This window comes from Mobula hypostoma, chromosome 10 (assembly GCF_963921235.1).
Source record: "Mobula hypostoma chromosome 10, sMobHyp1.1, whole genome shotgun sequence".
NCBI classification, from domain to species: domain Eukaryota; kingdom Metazoa; phylum Chordata; class Chondrichthyes; order Myliobatiformes; family Myliobatidae; genus Mobula; species Mobula hypostoma.
Genome location: NC_086106.1, coordinates 56,767,347 through 56,788,376, shown reverse-complemented (window position 1 = coordinate 56,788,376; position 21,030 = coordinate 56,767,347). Strand labels below are relative to the sequence as shown.

Genomic DNA, 21,030 nt, shown 5'->3' with positions numbered 1-21,030 from the left:
TGTACCTACTTCTAAGCAGCTTCAAACTATGCCCTCTCGTGTTAGCCATTACAACCCTGGGAAAAAGCCTCTGACTATGCACATGAACAATGCCTCTCATCATCTTATAGTCCTCTATCAGGTCACCTCTCATACTCAGTCGCTCCAAGGAGAAAAGGCCGAGTTTACTCAACCTATTGTCATAAGGCATGCTCCCCAATCCAGGCAACATCGTTGTAAGTCTCCTCTGCACCCTTTCTGTAGTTTTCATATCCTTCCTGTAGTAAAGAGACCAGAACTGAGCACAGTACTCCAAGTGGGGTCTGACCAGGGTCCTATATAGCTGCAATATTACCTATCGGTTCCTAAACTCAGTTCCGCAATTGATGAAGGCCAATGCACCATATGCCTTCTTACCCACAGAGACAACCTGCGTAGCAGCTTTGAATGACTATGGACTTGCACCCCAAGATCCCTCTGATCCTCCACACTGCCAAGAGTCTTACCATTAATACTATATTCTGCCATCATATATGACCTACCAAAACAAACCACCTCACACTTCTCTGGGTTGAACTCCATCTGCCACATCTCAGCCCAGTTTTGCATCCTATCGATGTCCCGCTGTAACCTCTGACAACCCTCCACACTATCCACAGCACACCCAACCTTTGTGTCATCAGCAAATTTACTAACCCATCCCTCCACTTCCTCATCCAGGTCATTTATAAATATGATGAAGAGTAAGGGTCCCAGAACAAATCCCTGAGGCACTCCACTGGTCACTGAACTCCATGCAGAATATGACCCATTTACAACCACACTTTGCCTTCTGTGGGCAGGCCAATTCTGGATACAAAGCAATGTCCCTTTGGATGCCATGCCTCCTTACTTTCTCAATAAGCCTTGTATGGGGTACTTTATCAAATGTCTTGGTGAAATCCATATAGACTAGATCTACTGCTTTACCTTCATCAATGTGTTCAGTCACATCCTCAAAAAATTCAATCAGGTTTGTAAGGCACGACGTGCCTTTGACGAAGCCATGCTGGCTATTCCCAATCATTATGCCTCTCCAAATGTTCATAAATCCTGCCTCTCATGATCTTTTCCATCAACTTACCAACCACTGAAGTAAGACTTGCCGGTATATAATTTCCTGAGCTATCTCTACTCCCTTTCTTGAATATGGGAACAACATCTGAAACCCTCCGATCCTCCGGAACCTCTCCTGTCCCCATTGATGATGCAAATATCATCGCCAGAGGTTCAGCAATCTCCACCCTCGTCTCCCACAGAAGGCTGGGGTACATCTCATCCAGTCCCGGTGACTTAGATGACTTGATGCTTTCCAAAAGCTCCAGCATTTATAACTACATCCCTATAATCACCAAGATCCTTCTCTGTAGTGGATACTGAAGCAAAGTATTCATTAAGTATCTCTGCTATCTCCTCCGGTTCCATACACACTTACACACTTTTCCACTATAAGAGAAATTGTGCAATGCAGAAGAACTGGCAGCACCAGAAACGTATAAATTAGAACGAGACAGAAAGATGATTCCAGACATTACTGGCACATTTGGAAGAAGTAGAAACACTACAGTGAGCAGAAAATATGAGAGGAATGAGGAGGAGATTGGTGGAGGAAGTCAGAAGCAAAAGCACTGTTGCCGTGCACTAAATACCAATTGTATTTTAATATTCTTTTTGTATGTTTCACTTCTGGTTCGTAGATTGCAGCTTATCCATTAACAGGAACACATCAAGAGTCACAGAGAGATCCGACGTGGAAACAGGCTCTTTGGCCTCCCATGTCCATGCTGACTGTCAGACAAACAAATGATTACTTACAGTCCAGAAGTTATATTGTTTCCCTCAGCACTTCTTGCTTCCAATTGACATTGATAAAGGATCGTCAGTGTTGCCTGTGGAGAAGCAGGTTTTGGAGACACAATGTGAGGAAAGGAGGGTTACACTTGACTCCTAGGGGGACCAATATCCTGGCAGGGAGATTAGCGAGGGCTACTGAGGTGACTAAATTAGAATGGTTGGGAGGTGGGAATCAAATTAAAGAGGCTAGGCGTGAGGAGGTTAGTTCACAACAGGGGGATGGGAACCAGTGCAGAGAGACAGAGGGGTGTAAAGTGAGGGTAGAAGCAAAAAGTACTAAGGAGAAAAGTAAAAGTGGCAGGCCAACAAATCCAGGGCAAGCATTAAAAAGGGCCACTTTTCAACATAATTGTATAAGGGCTAAGAGAGTTGTAAAAGAGTGCCTGAAGGCTTTGTGTGTCAATGCAAGGAGCATTCGTAATAAGGTGGATGAATTGAAAGTGCAGATTGTTATTAATGATTATGATATAGTTGGGATCACAGAGGCATGGCTCCAGGGTGACCAAGGATGGGAGCTCAACGTTCAGGGATATTCAATATTCAGGAGGGATAGGCATGAAGGAAGGGGAGGTGCGGTGGTGTTGCTGGTTAAAGAAGAGATTAATGCAATAGAAAGGAAGAATATAAGCCGGGAAGATGTGGAATCGATATGGGTAGAGCTGCGTAACACTAAGGGGCAGAAGACGCTGGTGGGAGTTGTGTACAGGCCACCTAACAGTAGTAGTGAGGTCGGAGATGGTATTAAACAGGAAATTAGAAATGTGTGCAATAAAGGAACAGCAGTTATAATGAGTGACTTCAATCTACATGTAGATTGGGTGAACCTAATTGGTAAAGGTGCTGAGGAAGCGGATTTCTTGGAATGTACGCGGGATGGTTTTTTGAACCAACATGTCGAGGAACCAACGAGAGAGCAGGCTATTCTAGACTGGGTTTTGAGCAATGAGGAAGGGTTAATTAGCAATCTTGTTGTGAGAGGACCCTTGGGTAAGAGTGACCTTAATATGGTGGAATTCTTCATTAAGATGGAGAGTGACATAGTTAATTCAGAAACAAAGGTTCTGAACTTAAAGAGGGGTAACTTTGAAGGTATGAGACGTGAATTAGTTAAGATAGACTGGCAAATGACACTTAAAGGATTGACGGTGGATATGCAATGGCAAGCATTTAAAGGTTGCATGGATGAACTACAACAATTGTTCATCCCAGTTTGGCAAAAGAATAAATCAAGGAAGGTAGTGCACCCGTGGCTGACAAGAAAAATCAGGGATAGTATCAATTCCAAAGAAGAAGCATACAAATTAGCCAGAGAAAGTGGCTCACCTGAGGACTGGGAGAAATTCAGAGTTCAGCAGAGGAGGACAAAGGGCTTAATTAGGAAGGGGAAAAAAGATTATGAGAGAAAACTGGCAGGGAACATAAAAACTGACTGTAAAAGCTTTTATAGATACGTAAAAAGGAAAAGACTGGTAAAGACAAATGTAGGTCCCCTACAGACAGAAACAGGTGAATTGATTATGGGGAGCAAGGACATGGCAGACCAATTGAATAATTACTTTGGTTCTGTCTTCACTAAGGAGGACATAAATAATCTTCCAGAAATAGTAAGGGACAGAGGGTCCAGTGAGATGGAGGAACTGAGTGAAATACATGTTAGTAGGGAAGTGGTGTTGGGTAAATTGAAGGGATTGAAGGCAGATAAATCCCCAGGGCCAGATGGTCTGCATCCCAGAGTGCTTAAGGAAGTAACCCAAGAAATAGTGGATGCATTAGTGATAATTTTTCAAAACTCGTTAGATTCTGGACTAGTTCCTGAGGATTGGAGGGTGGCTAATGTAACCCCACTTTTTAAAAAAGGAGGGAGAGAGAAACCGGGGAATTATAGACCGGTTAGCCTAACATCGGTGGTGGGGAAACTGCTGGAGTCAGTTATCAAAGATGTGATAACAGCACATTTGGAAAGCGGTGAAATCATCAGACAAAGTCAGCATGGATTTGTGAAAGGAAAATCATGTCTGACGAATCTCATAGAATTTTTTGAGGATGTAACTAGTAGAGTGGATAGGGGAGAACCAGTGGATGTGGTATATTTGGATTTTCAAAAGGCTTTTGACAAGGTCCCACACAGGAGATTAGTGTGCAAACTTAAAGCACACAGTATTGGGGGTAAGGTATTGATGTGGATGGAGAATTGGTTAGCAGACAGGAAGCAAAGAGTGGGAATAAACGGGACCTTTTCAGAATGGCAGGCGGTGACTAGTGGGGTACCGCAAGGCTCAGTGCTGGGACCCCAGTTGTTTACAATATATATTAATGACTTGGATGAGGGAATTAAATGCAGCATCTCCAAGTTTGTGGATGACATGAAGCTGGGTAGCAGTGTTAGCTGTGAGGAGGATGCTAAGAGGATGCAGAGTGACTTGGATAGGTTGGGTGAGTGGGCAAATTCATGGCAGATGCAATTTAATGTGGATAAATGTGAAGTTATCCACTTTGGTGGCAAAAATAGGAAAACAGATTATTATCTGAATGGTGGCCGATTAGGAAAAGGGGAGGTGCAACAAAACCTGGGTGTCATTATACACCAGTCATTGAAAGTGGGCATGCAGGTACAGCAGGCGGTGAAAAAGGCAAATGGTATGCTGGCATTTATAGCGAGAGAATTCGAGTACAGGAGCAGGGAGGTACTACTGCAGTTGTACAAGGCCTTGGTGAGACCAGACCTGGAGTAATGTGTGCAGTTTTGGTCCCCTAATCTGAGGAAAGACAGCCTTGCCATAGAGGGAGTACAAAAAGGTTCACCAGATTGATTCCTGGGATGGCAGGACTTTCATATGAAGAAAGACTGGATGAACTGGGCTTGTACTTGTTGGAATTTAGAAGATTGAGGGGGGATCTGATTGAAATGTATAAAATCCTAAAGGGATTGGACAGGCTGGATGCAGGAAGATTGTTCCCGATGTTGGGGAAGTCCAGAACAAGGGGTCACAGTTTGAGGATAAAGGGGAAGCCTTTTAGGACCGAGATGAGGAAAAACTTCTTCACACAGAGAGTGGTGAATCTGTGGAATTCTCTGCCACAGGAAACAGTTGAGGCCAGTTCATTGGCTATATTTAAGAGGGAGTTAGATATGGCCCTTGTGGCTATGGGGATCAGATGGTATGGAGGGAAGGCTGGGGCGGGGTTCTGAGTTGGATGATCAGCCATGATCATAATAAATGGTGGTGCAGGCTCGAAGGGCCGAATGGCCTACTCCTGCACCTATTTTCTATGTTTCTATGTTTCTATGAGAGGGGTGTAGTACCAATGTGACAATGAATAATCCTGTTGAAATAATGGCCTAAGATGGGTTCAAAGTCCTTTTAGAAATCGGATGACAGAGGGGAAGAAGCTTTTCTTAAATAGTTGAATGTATGCCTTTAAGCTTCTGTATCTCCTTCCTGATGGTGACAATGAGAAGAGGGCAGGTATTGGGTGATGGGGTCCTTATTAATGGACATCACATTCCTGAGGCACTGCTCCTTGATGATCTTTTGGGTACTCAGGAGGCTAGTACCCAAGATGCAGATCACTAATTTTACAACCATCTGTAGCATTTTTCCGGTCCTGTGCAGTAGCCCCTGCTCTGTACAGAGAGTGATGCAGCCTGTCAGAATGCTCTCCATGGTACATCTGTAGACATTTCTGAGTGTTAGTTGATGAACCAAATCTCTTCAAATTCCTAATGAAATATAGCCACTTATAGCCTTCTTTATAGTTTCATTGATATGTACATTTGTATGTTCTTGTCAGGATTAAAGGCAAAGTGAATAGGAATAAGGAACCTGGGTTCTCAAGGGATATTGCAACTCTGATAAAGAAGAAGAGGGAGTTGTATGATGTGTATAGGAAGCAGGGAGTAAATAAGGTGCTTGAGGAGTATAAGAAGTGCAAGAAAATACTTAAGAAAGAAATCAGGAGGGCTAAAAGAAGACATGAGGTTGCCTTGGCAGTCAAAGTGAAGGATAATCCAAAGAGCTTTTACAGGTACATTAAGAGCAAAAGGATTGTAAGGGATAAAGATCAGAGTGAAGATCAGAGTGGTCGGCTATGTGCGGAACCAAAAGAAATGGGGGAGACTTTAAATAGGTTTTTTGCGTCTGTATTTACTCAGGAAACTGGCATGAAGTCTATGGAATTAAGGGAAACAAGTAGTGAGATCATGGAAACTGTACAGATCGAAAAGGAGGAGGTTCTTGCTGTCTTGAGGAAAATTAAAGTGGATAAATCCCCGGGACCTGACAGGGTGTTCCCTCAGACCTTGAAGGAGACTAGTGTGGAAATTTCAGGGGCCCTGGCAGAAATATTTAAAATGCCGCTGTCTACAGGTGAGGTGTCGGAGGATTGGAGAGTGGCTCATGTTGTTCTGTTGTTTAAAAAAGGACCGAAAAGTAATCCGGGAAATTATAGGCCAGTAAATTTAACGTCGGTAGTAGGTAAGTTATTGGAGGGAGTACTAAGAGACAGAATCTACAAGCATTTGGATAGACAGGGACTTATTAGGGAGAATCAACATGGCTTTGTGCACGGTAGGTCATGTTTGACCAATCTATTGGAGTTTTTCAAGGAGGTTACAAGGAAAGTGGATGAAGGGAAGGCAGTGGATATTGTCTGCATGGACTTCAGAAAGGCCTTTGACAAGGTTCCGCATGGGAGGTTAGTTAAGAAAATTCAGTCGCTAGGTATACATGGAGAGGTGGTAAATTGGATTAGACACTGGCTCAATGGAAGAAGCCAAAGAGTGGTAGTAGAGAATTGCTTCTCCAAGTGGAGGCCTGTCACTAGTGGTGTGCCACAGGGATCAGTGCTGGGTCCATTGTTATTTGTCATCTATATCAATGATCTGGATGATAATGTGGTAAATTAGTTCAGCAAATTTGCTGATGATACAAAGATTGGAGGTGTAGTAGACAGTGAGGAAGGTTTTAGAGCCTGCAGAGGGACTTGGACCAGCTGGAAAAATGGGCTGAAAAATGGCAGATGGTGTTTAATACAGACAAGTGTGAGGTGTTGCACGTTGGAAGGACAAACCAAGGTAGAACATATAGGGTTAATGGTAAGACACTGAGGAGTGCAGTGGAACAGAGGGATCTGGGAATACAGATACAAAATTCCCTAAAAGTGGCATCACAGGTAGATAGGGTCGTAAAGAGAGCTTTTGGTACATTGGCCTTTATAAATCAAAGTATTGAGTATAAGAGCTGGAATGTTATGATGAGGTTGTATAAGGCATTGGTGAGGCCGAATCTGGAGTATTGTGTCCAGTTCTGGTCACCAGATTACAGGAAGGATATTAATAAGGTTGAAAGAGTGCAGAGAAGGTTTACAAGGATGTTGCCGGGACTTGAGAAACTCAGTTACAGAGAAAGGTTGAATAGGTTGGGACTTTATTCCCTGGAGCATAGAAGAATGAGGGGAGATTTGATAGAGGTATATAAAATTATGATGGGTCTGGATAGAGTGAATGCAAGCAGGCTTTTTCCACTGAGGCAAGGGGAGAAGAAAACTAGAGGACATGGGTTAAGGGTGAGGGGGGAAAAATTTAAAGGGAACATTATGGGGGGCTTCTTCACACACAGAGTAGTGGGAGTATGGAATGGGCTGCCAGACGAGGTGGTAAATGCGGGTTCTTTTTTAACATTTAGGAATAAATTGGACAGATACATGGATGGGAGGTGTATGGAGGGATATGGTCCGTGTGCAGGTCAGTGGGACTAGGCAGAAAATGGTACAGCACAGCCAAGAAGGGCCAAAAGGCCTGTTTCTGTGCTGTAGTTTCTATGGTTTCTATGGATATTTTGGGACCAGGTTAGATCTGTGGTAGCCAGTGTGATCATGTTTGCTGTTGTGCGCTGGGGCAGCAGGCTGAGGGTAGCAGACACCAACAGAATCAACAAACCCATTCGTAAGGCCAGTGATGTTGTGGAGATGGAACTGGACTCTCTGACGGTGGTGTCTGAAAAGAGGATGCTGTCCAAGTTGCATGCCATCTTGGACAATGTCTCCCATCCACTACATAATGTACTGGTTGGGCACAGAAGTACATTCAGCCAGAGACTCATTCCACCGAGATGCAACACAGAGCGTCATAGGAAGTCATTCCTGCCTGTGGCCATCAAACCTTACAACTCCTCCCTTGGAGGGTCAGACACCCTGAGCCAATAGGCTGGTCCTGGACTTATTTCCTGGCATAATGTACATATTACTATTTAACTACTTATGCTTTTATTACTATTTAATTATTTATAGTGCAACTGTAATGAAAACCAATTTCCCCCGGGATCAATAAAGTATGACTATGACTATGACTATCCTCAGAGATCCTTACATAGTTGCATTGATATGTTGGGACCAGCTAAGGTCCTCAGAAATCTTGACATCCAGTAACTTGTAATATCTCACTGTCTCCAGTTCTGACCTCTGGGAGGATTTGTTCATGTTCCTTCATCTTACCCTTCCTGAGTCCACAATCATCTCTTTCGTCGTACTGACACTGTACTTCATACCGCTGGGGTGTGCAGTTCAATGAGAATATAAATGTGTAAAGGTATCTGACAGAAGTAAACTCCTCACCTGTAGAATGCAGCGTAACGGACACAGCTGCTATCTTCCAGTCCACTCAGTCACAAACATCTTTTCATTACAATGGTTGATCAGATATTTCGGAGAATTGCCCTCTTCCATTAGATACGGGTCATCCTTAATGACATGTGGAATAAAGAAAAGGATAACTCCACAATCCAGCGAATCACAGTAACCCTTGAGATTTACAATGGGTTGTTTTGACAGTGTTGGTCAGTGATCTACAATATATATGTTCACCTGTGAAGCATCTTCACACAAGTTTTTCCCATTATTTTCATTGGTGAGTTTCTGGGTTGATGAGTGATTCCCACATTGTAACACTTTCACACAGGAGGGATAAACAAGCAGTGCTCACAGAAATATTGAAACAATTTGCAGATGGCTAAATCATCGCTCTTAGCTTGCTGTCACAACTTTCAAAAACTGAGAATGCATTTGAAAAAAAATAAAAAAAGATTGATTTAAGATCAGCTGTGCACTGAAACATTGAAACTTACAGTCCAAGGATGTTCTGGGGACAGCCCACAGTTGTCACCATGATTCCAGCGTCAACATAGCACGGCCTCGACTTACTAAGCCTAACCTGTATATATGGGAGGAAACCAGGGCATCCAGAGGAAATGCAGACTATCACAGGGAGTACGCTAAACTTCTTATAGACAGGAATGGGAATTGAACACCAATCTTCCGATCACTGGCGGTGTAAATCATTATGCTACTGTGCTGCCTGGAACACCCTACAACTACTAAAAATCAGAAAATTATTGAAATTGCATCAGAGAGAAAATACTTAATAACTTACCAAGGTACTGAAGTAAAATTACCAATTAAAAATATAAATTACATTAAACTTACTGTAATCTTTAACACCCATTTAGAATCACAGAATTATAGGAAAGTACAGCACAGAAACAGGATAACTGGCCCACCTAATTCATGCTAAAACTATCTAACCTGACTTCTCCCATCACCTTGCACCGTGACTGTAGCCCTCCATACCCCTCCTATCCACGTACCGATCCAAACTTCACTTGTGTGTTGAAATGAAGCTCGCATGCACCACTTGTGCCGGCAGCTCATTCCACACTCTCATGACCATCTAAGTGGCTGCTTAAACTTTTCACCTTCCACCCTTAACCCATAACCTCTCGTTGTGCTCCCACCCAACCTCAGTGGAAAAGGACTTCTTCATTTACCCCATCTATACTCTTCATTGTTTTGTATGTCTCTATCAAATCGCCTCTCAATCTTCTGCATTCTAATGAATAAGGTCCTAACCTAATCAATCTTTCCTTATAATTTAAGTCCTCAAAACACAGCAACATCCTTCTAAATTTTCTTGGTACTCTTTCGACCTTTGGCCAGCTGGTGGCACAGTACCATCAGCACCGGACTTCAGAGCGAAGGCTCTCAAGTTCGAATCCAGCCAGTTCCCTCCCTTGCACGCTTTCTATCTGTGCTGGGTTGAGCGTCGAGCTAGCAACTTGGCCTTGTAAAAAATAAGAAAGCCTGCTAAAAAAATGCCATCATGACAGTGTCGATTGTAGAGGAGAGCTTGTCCCCTATTTTTACAGCCTGGGTCCTGTCTGTGAGGAAATTGAATATCCAGCTGCAGATCTGAGTGCTAAGGCCCAGGCTCCAGAGCTTAGGAATCAGTTTATTTGGAATGATTGTATTAAAGGCAGAGCTGTAGTCAATGAAAAGGAGCCTTACATATGCATCTTTATACTCCAGGTGTTCTTAGGACGAATGTAGGGCCAGAGAGATGGCATCTGCCATTGACCTGTTGCTCTGGTAGGCGAATTGCAAAGCATCAAGTTTGACCGGTAGGCTGTGGTTGATGTGTGCCATAACCAATCGCTCAAAGCACTTCATAGCAATTGATGTTAGAGCCACAGGTCGATAGTCATTCAGGCATGCCACCTTGCTCTTCTTCGGCACCAGGATTATCGTTGCCTTCTTAAAACACGAGGGGATCTTAGACTGAATCAAGGAGCAGTTGAAGATGTCAGCAAACACTCCAGCTAGCTCGCTTGCACAGGCCCAGAGAACCCATCCCGGGACACCATCTGGGCCTGTCTCCTTCCTTGGATTTATCTTCAGGAAGGCCCTTCTAATGACCTCCTCGGTGATGATGAATCTTGATGCCACCAGGTCTGGTTCATCCAGAGGGAGCAGGACACTCCTCTTCTGTTCAAATCTTGCGTAGAATACGTTAAGTTCGTCAGGAAGAGAAGTGCCACAGTTATGAATATTCCCAGCCTTTTCTTTGCGCCCAGTGATCTCATTTAGATTCTGCCATAGTCTACCGGCATCCCTCTGGTTAGCCTGGACTTCCAACTTGACTCAATATTGCCTCTTGGCGCCCTTAATGGCTTTCCGGAGTTCACGCCTGGATTCCGTGTAGTGACTCGTATCCCCGGACCTAAAAGCTGCAGCTCCAGTCTTCAGAAGGGACTTGACCTCATAATTCATCCAAGGTTTCTGGTTAGGGAATACCCTGATCGTCTTGTGAGACACACAGTCCTCTGTACATTTCCAGATAAAGTCCATGACAGCTGAGGCATACTCATCGAGGTTAACTTCCGAGTCCTTGAATACTAACCAGTCCACCGATTCAAAGCAGTCACGGAGGACCTCATCCGTTTCCTCCATCCAATGCAATGGGTAATAATGAGTTTGAGTACAGAGAGGAAATTAAGAACCTGGTGGCATGGTGCGAAGACAATAACCTATCCCTCAATGTCAGCAAGACGAAGGAATTGGTTGTTGACTTCAGAAGGAGTAGCATGACCCCATTTACATCGGCAATGCGCAAGTGGAACAGGTCAAAAGCTTTAAGTTCCTCGCCGTCAGTATCACAAATGACCTGATTTGGTCCAACCAAGCAGAGTCCACTGCCAAGAAGGCCAACCAGCACCTTTACTTCCTGAGAAGGCTAAAGAAATTTGGCCTGTCCCCTAAAATCCTCACTAATTTTTATAGATGCACCGTAGAAAGCATTCTTCTAGGGTGCATCACAACTTGGTATGGAAGTTGACCTGTCCAAGACCAGAAGAAGCTGCAGAAGATCGTGAACAGGGCACAGCACATCACACAAACCAATCTTCCGTCCTTGGATTCACTTTACATTGCACAGTGTCGGAGCAGTTCTACCAGGATAATCAAGGACAAGACCCACCCAAGCCATACACTTTTCGTCACTCTTCCCTCCGGGAGAAGGCTCAGGAGTTTGAAGACTCATATGGCCAGATTTGGGAACAGCTTCTTTCCAACTGTGATAAGACTGCTGAACGGATCCTGTTCCGGATCTGGGCTGTACCCTTCAAATATCTGGACCTGCCTCTCGTTTTTTGCACTACCTTACTTACCATTTTCTATTTATGATTTATAATTTAAATTTTTAATATTTACTATCGATTTGTACTCCAGGGAGCAGGAAGCGCAGAATCAAATAAGGCTGTGATGATTGTACATTCCAGTATCAAAGTTGTTTGGCCACAATAAAGTACCAAGTATAAAAGGAAAGTCCTGATGACTCCATTCGGAGTTAAGGGCTTTCTTCTTCTTCTTTCGACCTTATTTACATCTTTCCTGTAGGTAGGTGACCGAAACTGCACACAATACTCCAGACTAGGCCTCACCAATGTCTCATACAACTTCAATGTAACATCCCTTCTCCTGTACTCAGTACATTGATTTATGAAGACCAATGTGCCAAAAGCCTTTTTTATGAACTTGTTCTGATCCTATCTACCTGTGATGGCACTTTCAGTGAATTATGGACCATTATCCCCAGATCCCTTTGTTCTACCACGTTCCTCAGTACCCGGCCATTCACTTTGTAAGACCTACCCTGATTGATCCTATTGAAGTGTAACACCTGGCACGTGTCTGCATTAACTTCCGTTCGCATTTGTTTAGACCACTTTTCCAGCTAACCCTCTGCGATCCCTGATAGCCCTCCTTGCTGTCCGTTACACTCCCAATTTTGCTGTCATCCGTAAATTTGCTAATCCAGTTCACCAGATTATCATCCAGATCACTGACAGAGATGACAAACAACAATGGACCCTGCACCGATCCAGTGGTACATCACTGGTGACAGCCTCCTGTCATAATAAGCAACAACGTATTACCACCCTCTGGCTTCTCCCGCAAAGCCAATGTTCAACTTAGAAGGCCTCCCACTTCCCATGTGCACCTTTGCCAGAAAGCAGTCTGTCCTAATTCACACTTGCCAGATCACTTCCGATTCCATCAAAATTGGATTTTCTCCAAATTAAAATCTCACCTCTTGGACCAGACCTATTTTTTCCATTGTTTTCCATGTTTGCAATGGCATTGTGATCACTAGATGCAACGTGTTCCCCAGCACAATCTTCTGTCACCTGCCCTGTCTCATTCTGTAATAGAAGATTAAGTATCACATTCTCTTTCATTGGGACTTCTACCGAGTGATGAAGGAAACATTCCTGAACACATTTGACAAATTCTTTCCCATCTAGTCTTTTCACAGTATGGGAGACCCAGTCCATATTTGGAAAGTTAAAATCACCTACAATAACAACCATATGTTTCTTACAACAGTCTGAGATCTCTCGTCAAAATTGTTCCTCTAAATCCTGTGGACTGTTGGGTGGTCTGTAATATAGCCCCATTAACATGATCAAACCTTTCTTATTTCTCAGTTCCACCCATAACGCCTCACTAGTCATGTTCTCCAGTCTGTGCTGATGGAGAACTGTCTTGTCATTTTCACTGACTAGTAATACCACCCCTCCTCCTGTAATCCCTCCCATTCTGTCACATGTAAAGCAGTGGAATCCCAGAACATTGAGCTGCCAGTCCTGCCCCTCCTGCAACCAAGGCTCACTGATATCTGCAATATCATAAATCCAAGTGTTGATTCATGCCCTTTTATACAATTCTTGCATTGAAATACATGCTACTCAGGACACTAGTTGCACCATGCTGAACCAATTGATTCCTGGCTTTGACTGAGGGCTTACCAGCATCTTCCCATTTGCCTTATAGAAAGTGACTGATCCCGGAAGTCTAAACTGCCTCAAGTTCAAAGTTCAAAGTAAAATCGTTATCAATGTACGTATCCAACACAATATACTACCCTGAGATTCACTTACTTGCCAGCATTCACAGTAGATCAAGGAAATACAATAGAATCAATGAAAAACTACACACAAAGACGGACAAGAAAACTGCAAAAGAAGACAAATTGCGGAAATACAAATAAATAAACTCAAACACAAATAAATAAGTAAATTAATACATAAACAAACACAGATAGGTAGACAGAGAAGGAAAGAAAGAAAGAATGCTGTGAACATGAGTTGTAGAGTCCTTGAAAAGGAGTCCACAGGTTGTGTTCAGTGATCAGTTCAGTGTTAGGGTGAGTAAGTTATCCACGATGGTTCAGGAGCCTGATGACTGAAGGGTAATAACTGTACCTAAACCTGGTGGTGTGGGACCTAAGACTCATGTGCCTCCTTGCCAAAGGCAGCAGTGAAAAGAGAGCATGGTTAGATAGTGAGGGTAGTTGATTCTGTATCCTAGTAATAGTCATACTTTATTGATCCCGGGAGAAATTGGTTTTCGTTACAGTTGCACCATAAATAATAAATAGTAATAGAACCATAAATAGTTAAATAGCAATATGTAAATTATGCCAGTAAATTATGAAATAAGTCCAGGGCCAGCCTATCGGCTCAGGGTGTCTGACCCTCCAAGGGAGGAGTTGTGAAGTTTGATGGCCACAGGCAGGGATGACTTCCTATGACGCTCAGTGCTGCATCTCGGAGGAATGAGTCTCTGGCTGAATGTATTCCTGTGCCTACCCAGTACATTATGTAGTGGATGGGATACATTGTCCAAGATGACATGCAACTTAGACGGCATCCTCTTTTCAGACACCACCGTGAGAGAGTCCGTGTATAGGTTTAACAGTGTCATTGTTAGCAAACAGCCAAAATTTGACTGATCATGAGGAAGTTGCCTCCTTTACAAAATGTTTGGACCAGGAAGATCAGGAATGGCGTTGATCAAAATCCAATAGAATTACCACTTTCCCAGAAACTGTACACATTGTGCACTCTGTTGGTTGCCACCAGGGTCATTAAATCAATATTCAGTGACGGTAAAGGTTACTCTGTGTTTGAACATGTGTCAATCATCAGCGACCAGTGATGTGAAATCCTTGAGACTGAGGGGAGGGAGAGGAGAATAACCTGAAAGAGGGCCTGGAGAAGACTGGTTACACTGGGAAGAATGATGTGGAAGTGCTGTGCAGTTCACCAGTACAGCTGTTTGAATATCTCCAAACAACAGATTTATAATCATTTTATGATACACAATATCACTAATTATTTGCCAGTGATGGCTTTGGAGGCCAAGTCATCGGGTATACTTAATACAGAGGCTGATAGGTTTTTGATTAATTTGGGTAATGTTCTCAGAAGCAGGCAGGAGAATGGGAATGAGAAGGAAAATAAATCAGCCATGATTGAATAGCAGATCAGACTTGATGGGCTCAATGGCCTAATTCTGCTTCTATGTCTTCTGGTCGAATAGATAATCTGTGCTTTGATTTATTGTGTGTGGGTTAAATCAGCTGAACCATTTAAGTAGATATAAATATACCTACTATTAATTAAAAATTTCAGAAAATATTTCAACAATAAAACTTTGTGATAAAATCGGTGAGGGTCGGGCTGGTTCTATTTGCTGCTCCACGATGGTTAACCCATTCTCTGCTACACTACGGCTGAGGCTGTGGGCCTGCTCCCACTGATCCAGTCTCCATATCTGAGACTCCATCATGTTTACTCAGCTCTGCACTGAACTGAGCCTGTAGTCCACTCCAGTTGCTCCAGTCTTTGTGTCTGCAGGCTTCATGACCAAAACCGTGCACAACGCTCCAAGTGTAACCTCATGGATGTCTAAAGACCGACAACAAATCTTCCTAACTCCTGTGTTCATCACCTTGACTAATGAAGGCCAGCATGCCAAATGCTTTCTTCACTGCCCTGTCTTTCTGTGACACTGGTTTCAGTGAACTATGCACTTGCAATCCCAGTTCCTTCAGTTCCATAACACTCCCCAGGGTCCTACCATTCACTGTATAAGTCCGACACGGGTGTGATCTCCTAAAATGCCATATCTCAGTTCCCTGGGTGGAAAGCCCTTGCAAATCCTCAGCTCACTTACATGCCTGATCAAGGTCTCCCCATAATTTTTCATAACGTTCTCCACTTTCTACAAAACCACAGATATTCTAACCATGCCTTGAATATTCACATCCAAATTGTTTATCTGTATTACCAACCCCTGTGAAACACGTCCAGACAAACTCTCAAATCTGAGAAATGAGCCTTGACCATCACCCTCTGTGTTCAAAACCTGAGCCAATTATGAATACAATCCAATCTTCCCATGGCGTCCATGCAATCTCATATTCCAGATCAGCATGCCACTTGGGACCTTGTTAAAGTCCTTGATAAAGTCCACCCAGACAACATTCCTGTCCTACTGTCATCCAGTCTCTTGATTATCTCCTCAAAGGACAAATCTGTGCTGACTGACTCAAAACAGAACCTGTCTCCTGTCCATCAGAATCTCCTCCAGAACTTTACTCACCATTGATTTCAGACTCATAGGCCTATAGATTCCTGGTTTTCCTCTGCCACTCTTTTAAAACATTAGTACCACATCAGCCACTTGCTAGACTCTGGAACCTCACCTGCAGACAGATGAAATAAAAATCTCTGCAAATGCTCCCTCAATTTCTTCTCTAGTTCTCCATAAGATCTGATGATGTACAAGGTCGGGCGCTGGGACTTATGCATGCTAATGCATATTATGGACTCTAATACTGCTTCCTGCTAATTTCCCCATTTCATTAGCTTTCATTGTTTTCCCCACAGTAAAAACTGAGGAGATAAATTCATTCTTATCCTTTGGTTCTACTTATCAAGATCGATGGTGCTGAAGAAAAGGAAGGTGGAGAACAAGTTCCGGTTCAGCGTCGCAGGCACAGCCATCCCAACCATCACAGAAAAGTCAGTCAAGAGCTTAGGCAAAGTTTTTGACAGCTCTTTAAGGGACACAACATCCATTCAGGCAACCTGCACCGAGTTGGATGGCTGGCTGAAATCTGTGGACAAGTCTGGCCTACCTGGGAAGTTTGAACCCTGGGTGTATCAGCATGATATTCTTCCCAGAATCCTGTGGCCCCTCCTCGTCTATGCAGTTCCGATCTCGACAGTCGAAACCTTAGAGAGGAGGGTTAGCAACCACCTCAGGAGATGGCTGGGGCTGCCAAAGAGCCTGAGCAGCATCGCACTCTATGGACACCACAACAAACTGCAACTGCCCTTCAAATCCTTGGAGGAAGAATTCAAGGTAACAAGAGCCAGAGAAGTGCTACAGTAAAGGGACTCAAGTGATCCGAAGGTGGCTAGAGCAGGGATCCAAGTAAGTACTGGCAGGAAGTGGAGGGCAGAGGAAGCTGTTCAGGAGGCAGAGGCGAGGCTGCGTCACAGGAGGCTGGTGGGAGTGGTCACACGAGGCTGAGCTGGGCTAGGATCCTTTCCAACTCCCCAAATGGACATCAGAGGGAAGGAAAGGCGTCGTCTAGTTCAGGAGGAGGTGAGAGCAGTAGTGGAGGAGATGAGAACCTGCAAGGCGGTGGGAATGAAGCAACAGGGAGCTTGGACAAGATGGGAGAATGCGGTTGAGAGGAAAGTGACCTGGGCTGATCTTTGGAAAGCCGAATCACACCGCATCCAATTTCTCATCCAGGCAGTGTACGATGTGCTTCCAAGCCCATCAAACCTGCACACATGGGACAAAGCAGAGTCATCTGCGTGCCCGCTGTGCTCCAAGCGAGGAACCCTGGAGCACATCCTCAGCAGCTGTGCAAGGGCACTTGGTGAGGGAAGGTACAGGTGGAGGCATGATCAGGTCCTGAAGACCATCGCTGAAGCCGTCAGTGCAGGAGTTGAGTGGGCGAAGCGGTCCCGACCCTCCAAGCAGACCATTGCCTTTGTCAGAGCTGGGGAGCAGCCAACACCTGCCAAAAGAACATCTGCAGGCATTCTGACCTCTGCAAGGGCCTGGCAGCTGTTGGTGGACCTCGAAGGGCAGCTGAAGTTCCCCAACCATATCGCAGCCACCACCCTGCGACCAGACATTGTCCTAGTGTCTGAGTCTACTAAGCAAGTGCAAGTGGTGCTGGAGATGACAGTCCCATGGGAAGATAGCTTGGAAGAGGACTTTGAAAGGAAGCTCTCCAAGTACGCAGGACTGGTCAGCAACTGTCAGCAGGCTGGATGGAGAGCGAGGTGTCTCCCAGTGCAGGTTGGTTGTAGGGGATTCGTAGCCCGTTCTTCAGTTAGAGCCTTCAGGATTTTGGGCATCGAGGGAGAGAGGAAGAGGAGAGCCATCCGCAGTACCACCGATGTGGCAGAGAGGGCCTCAAGATGGCTGTGGCTCAAAAGAGGGGAGCCATGGAGTCATAAGTAGCTAGCCACCTGGACACAAGCTGGGGTCTGATCAGCCCCGGCTGGGTCACCTGGAGGAGGTTGTATGATGTTGAAAGACCCGAAACACCCGATGATTCCAGGAACATCACTGAAGATGTGTCCAGAAGCATCAATAGATGTATGTACACAGCATTCTTCAGAGCAAAACGGCTGCTCAACATCAGGAAAGTGTGTTGCACCCATTGTTGGTTATTACCGATTTTCATGATTTTAATGACAATGAGGTAAACTGGCGCAGTATTCGCAGATGACACCAAGACTGGGGGCGTGGGGTACAGTGAGGAAGGCTATCAAAACTTGCAGCATCATCTTGAGCATCTAAGAAAATGGGCTGAAAAAACTGGCAGATAAACTTTAATGCAGACAAGTGTGAGGTGTTAACACAAAATAGTCTGCAGATGCTGGGGTCAAGCAACACTCACAACGCGCTGGAGGAACTCCGCAGGTCAGGCAGCATCCGTGGAAAAGATCGGTCGACGTTTCAGGCCAGAACCCTTCATCAGGACTGAAGAGGGAAGGGGCAGAGGTCCTATAAAGAAGGTGGGGGGAGGGTGGGAAGGAGAAGGCTGGTAGGTTCCAGGTGAAAAACCAGTAAGGGGAAAGATAAAGGGGTGGGGGAAGGGAGGCAGGGAGGTGATAGGCAGGAAAGGTGAAGAAGGAATAGGGGAAAACACAATGGGTAGTAGAAGGAGGCGGAACCATGAGGGAGGTGATAGGCAGCTGGGGGAGGGGGCAGAGTGACATAGGGATAAGGGAAGGGAGGAGGAGGGAATTACCGGAAGTTGGAGAATTCTATGTTCATACCAAGGGGCTGGAGACTACCTAGACGGTATATGAGGTGTTGCTCCTCCAACCTGAGTTTAGCCTCATCATGGAAGTAGAGGAGGCCATGTATGGACACATCTGAATGGGAGTGGGAAGCAGAGTTGAAGTGGGTGGCTACTGGGAGATCCTGTCTGTTTTGGCAGACGGATCGGAGGTGCTCGATGAAGCGATCCCCCCAATCTGCGTCGGGTCTCACCAACATAAAGGAGGCCGCACCGGGAGCACCGGATGCAATAGATGACCCTAACAGACTCACAAGTGAAGTGTTGCCTCACCTGGAAGGACTGTTTGGGGCCCTGAATGGTGGCAAGAGAGGAGGTGTAGGGACAGGTGTAGAACTTGCGCTTACAGGATAAGTGCCAGGTGGGAGATCCGTGGGGAGGGATGTGTGGACCAGGGAGTCACGGAGGGACCGATCCCTGTGGAAAGCGGAGAGGGGTGGAGAGGGAAAGATGTGCTTAGTGGTGGGGTCCTGTTGAAGGTGGCGGAAGTTGCGGAGAATAATATGCTAGATCCGAAGGCAGGTGGGGTGGTAGGTGAGGACAAGGGGAACTCTGTCCCTGTTGCGGTGGCGGGAGGATGGGGTGAGAGCTGAAGTGCGGGAAATGGAGGAGATGTGGGTGAGGGCATCATTGATGACAGCAGAAGGGAAACCACGATCCTTAAAGAAAGAGGACATTTGAGATGTCCTGGAACGGAAAACCTCATCCTCGGAGCAGATGCGGCGGAGACGGAGGAACTGGGAATAGGGATTGGCATTTTTGCATGTGGTGGGGTGGGAAGAGGTACAGCTGAGGTAGTTATGAGAGTCTTTGGCTTGTAGAAGATGTCAGTGGACAGTCTGTCTCCAGAGATGGAGACCGAGAGATCGAGAAAGGGGAGAGAAGTGTCAGAGATAGACCAAGTGAATTTGAGGGCTGGGTGGAAGTTAGAAGTAAAGTCGATGAAATTGATGAGCTCAGCATGGGTGCAGGAAGCAGCACCAATGTAGTCATCAATATAGCGAAGGAAAAGGTGCGGAGCAGTACCAGAATAGGTTGGATCACAGACTGTTCCACATAACCAACGAAGAGGCAGGCATAGCTAGGGCCCTTGCGAGTTCTCATAGCTACACTCTTAGTCTGAAGAAAGTGGGAAGAGCTCAGCGAAGAGGTAGGCATTGCTATTGGGAGACATATCAGAGTAAGGCTTACACAGTGAACGTTAGGTTTCTGGGGAAAGTGGTAGAACAAAGGGACATGGGAATAGAGACCAATAATTCCTTGAACATGGAATCGCAGGGAGATTGCCAGGTAAAGAGACTTTTGGCAATTTGGCCTTAAATTAAAGTATTGAGTGCAGGAGTTAAATGCCTAGTTGCAGTTGCAAAACAACATAGTTGAGGCTGAGTTTAGAGTATTGTGTGTAGCTCTGGTCAGTCACCAACGGGAAAGATAACAATAAACTTTAAAGTAGTGCAAAGAAAGTTTTTCAAGGTTGTTGCTGTGACCTGAAGGCCCAAGGTATAGGAGAAGTTTGAATCGGTTCAGACTTTATCCCTAATGCAGGAGAATGAGTGGCGATCTTATAGCGGTATACAAAATTAACAGGGGTATGAAGAAAGTGAATCCAAGCAGGATTTTTCACCTCGGGTTTGGTGAAATGAGAAGTAGAAGTCATAGATTTAGGGTGAAAGATGAAATATTGAAAGGGTATCTGAGGGGTAAGTTCTTCACTCAGAGGGTGGCTAAGTGGGGAACAAGCTGCTAGCCGAAGACGCAGATTGAATTGTAATATTTAGGAGAAGTTTGTATAGGCACGTGGATGGAATGAGTTTGTGGGAATATGGTCTGGGTGCGTGTAGATAGGACTGGGTAGAAGATCATGGATCTTGGCATGGACTAGATGGGCCAAAGTGTCTGTTTCTGTGCTGAAGGACACTATGACTCTATGTTTTTATCGCACTTGTTTTCAAAGCACATTTGAGATAAGTAAGCCCCAACATAATTTGTACCAAAACACAGATGGAATTCAATCCAGAAAAGTGTGAATTGACTCACTTTGAAAGGTTGAATTTGAGGGCAGAATACAGGGTTAACAGCAAGATTTTTCATTGTGTGGAGGGACAGAGAGATGTTGGTGTCTACATCTATAGTTCCCTCAAAATTGA

The 21,030-nt window shown here is 44.8% G+C and overlaps 1 protein-coding gene across 2 annotated transcripts in view; it reads left to right on the top strand.

The window, feature by feature from the left end:
- LOC134352920 (uncharacterized) overlaps positions 1-18,568 on the top strand; it is a 37,210-nt gene extending 18,642 nt beyond the window's left edge. For both annotated transcript variants that reach the window (XM_063060541.1, XM_063060542.1), the window contains exon 3: positions 16,488-18,568. In XM_063060541.1, the coding sequence (XP_062916611.1) occupies positions 17,116-18,036 (921 nt within the window). In that variant the 5' untranslated portion in view covers positions 16,488-17,115 and the 3' untranslated portion in view covers positions 18,037-18,568. The remainder of the gene's footprint in view (positions 1-16,487) is intronic.
- Positions 18,569-21,030: the final 2,462 nt, after the last annotated feature.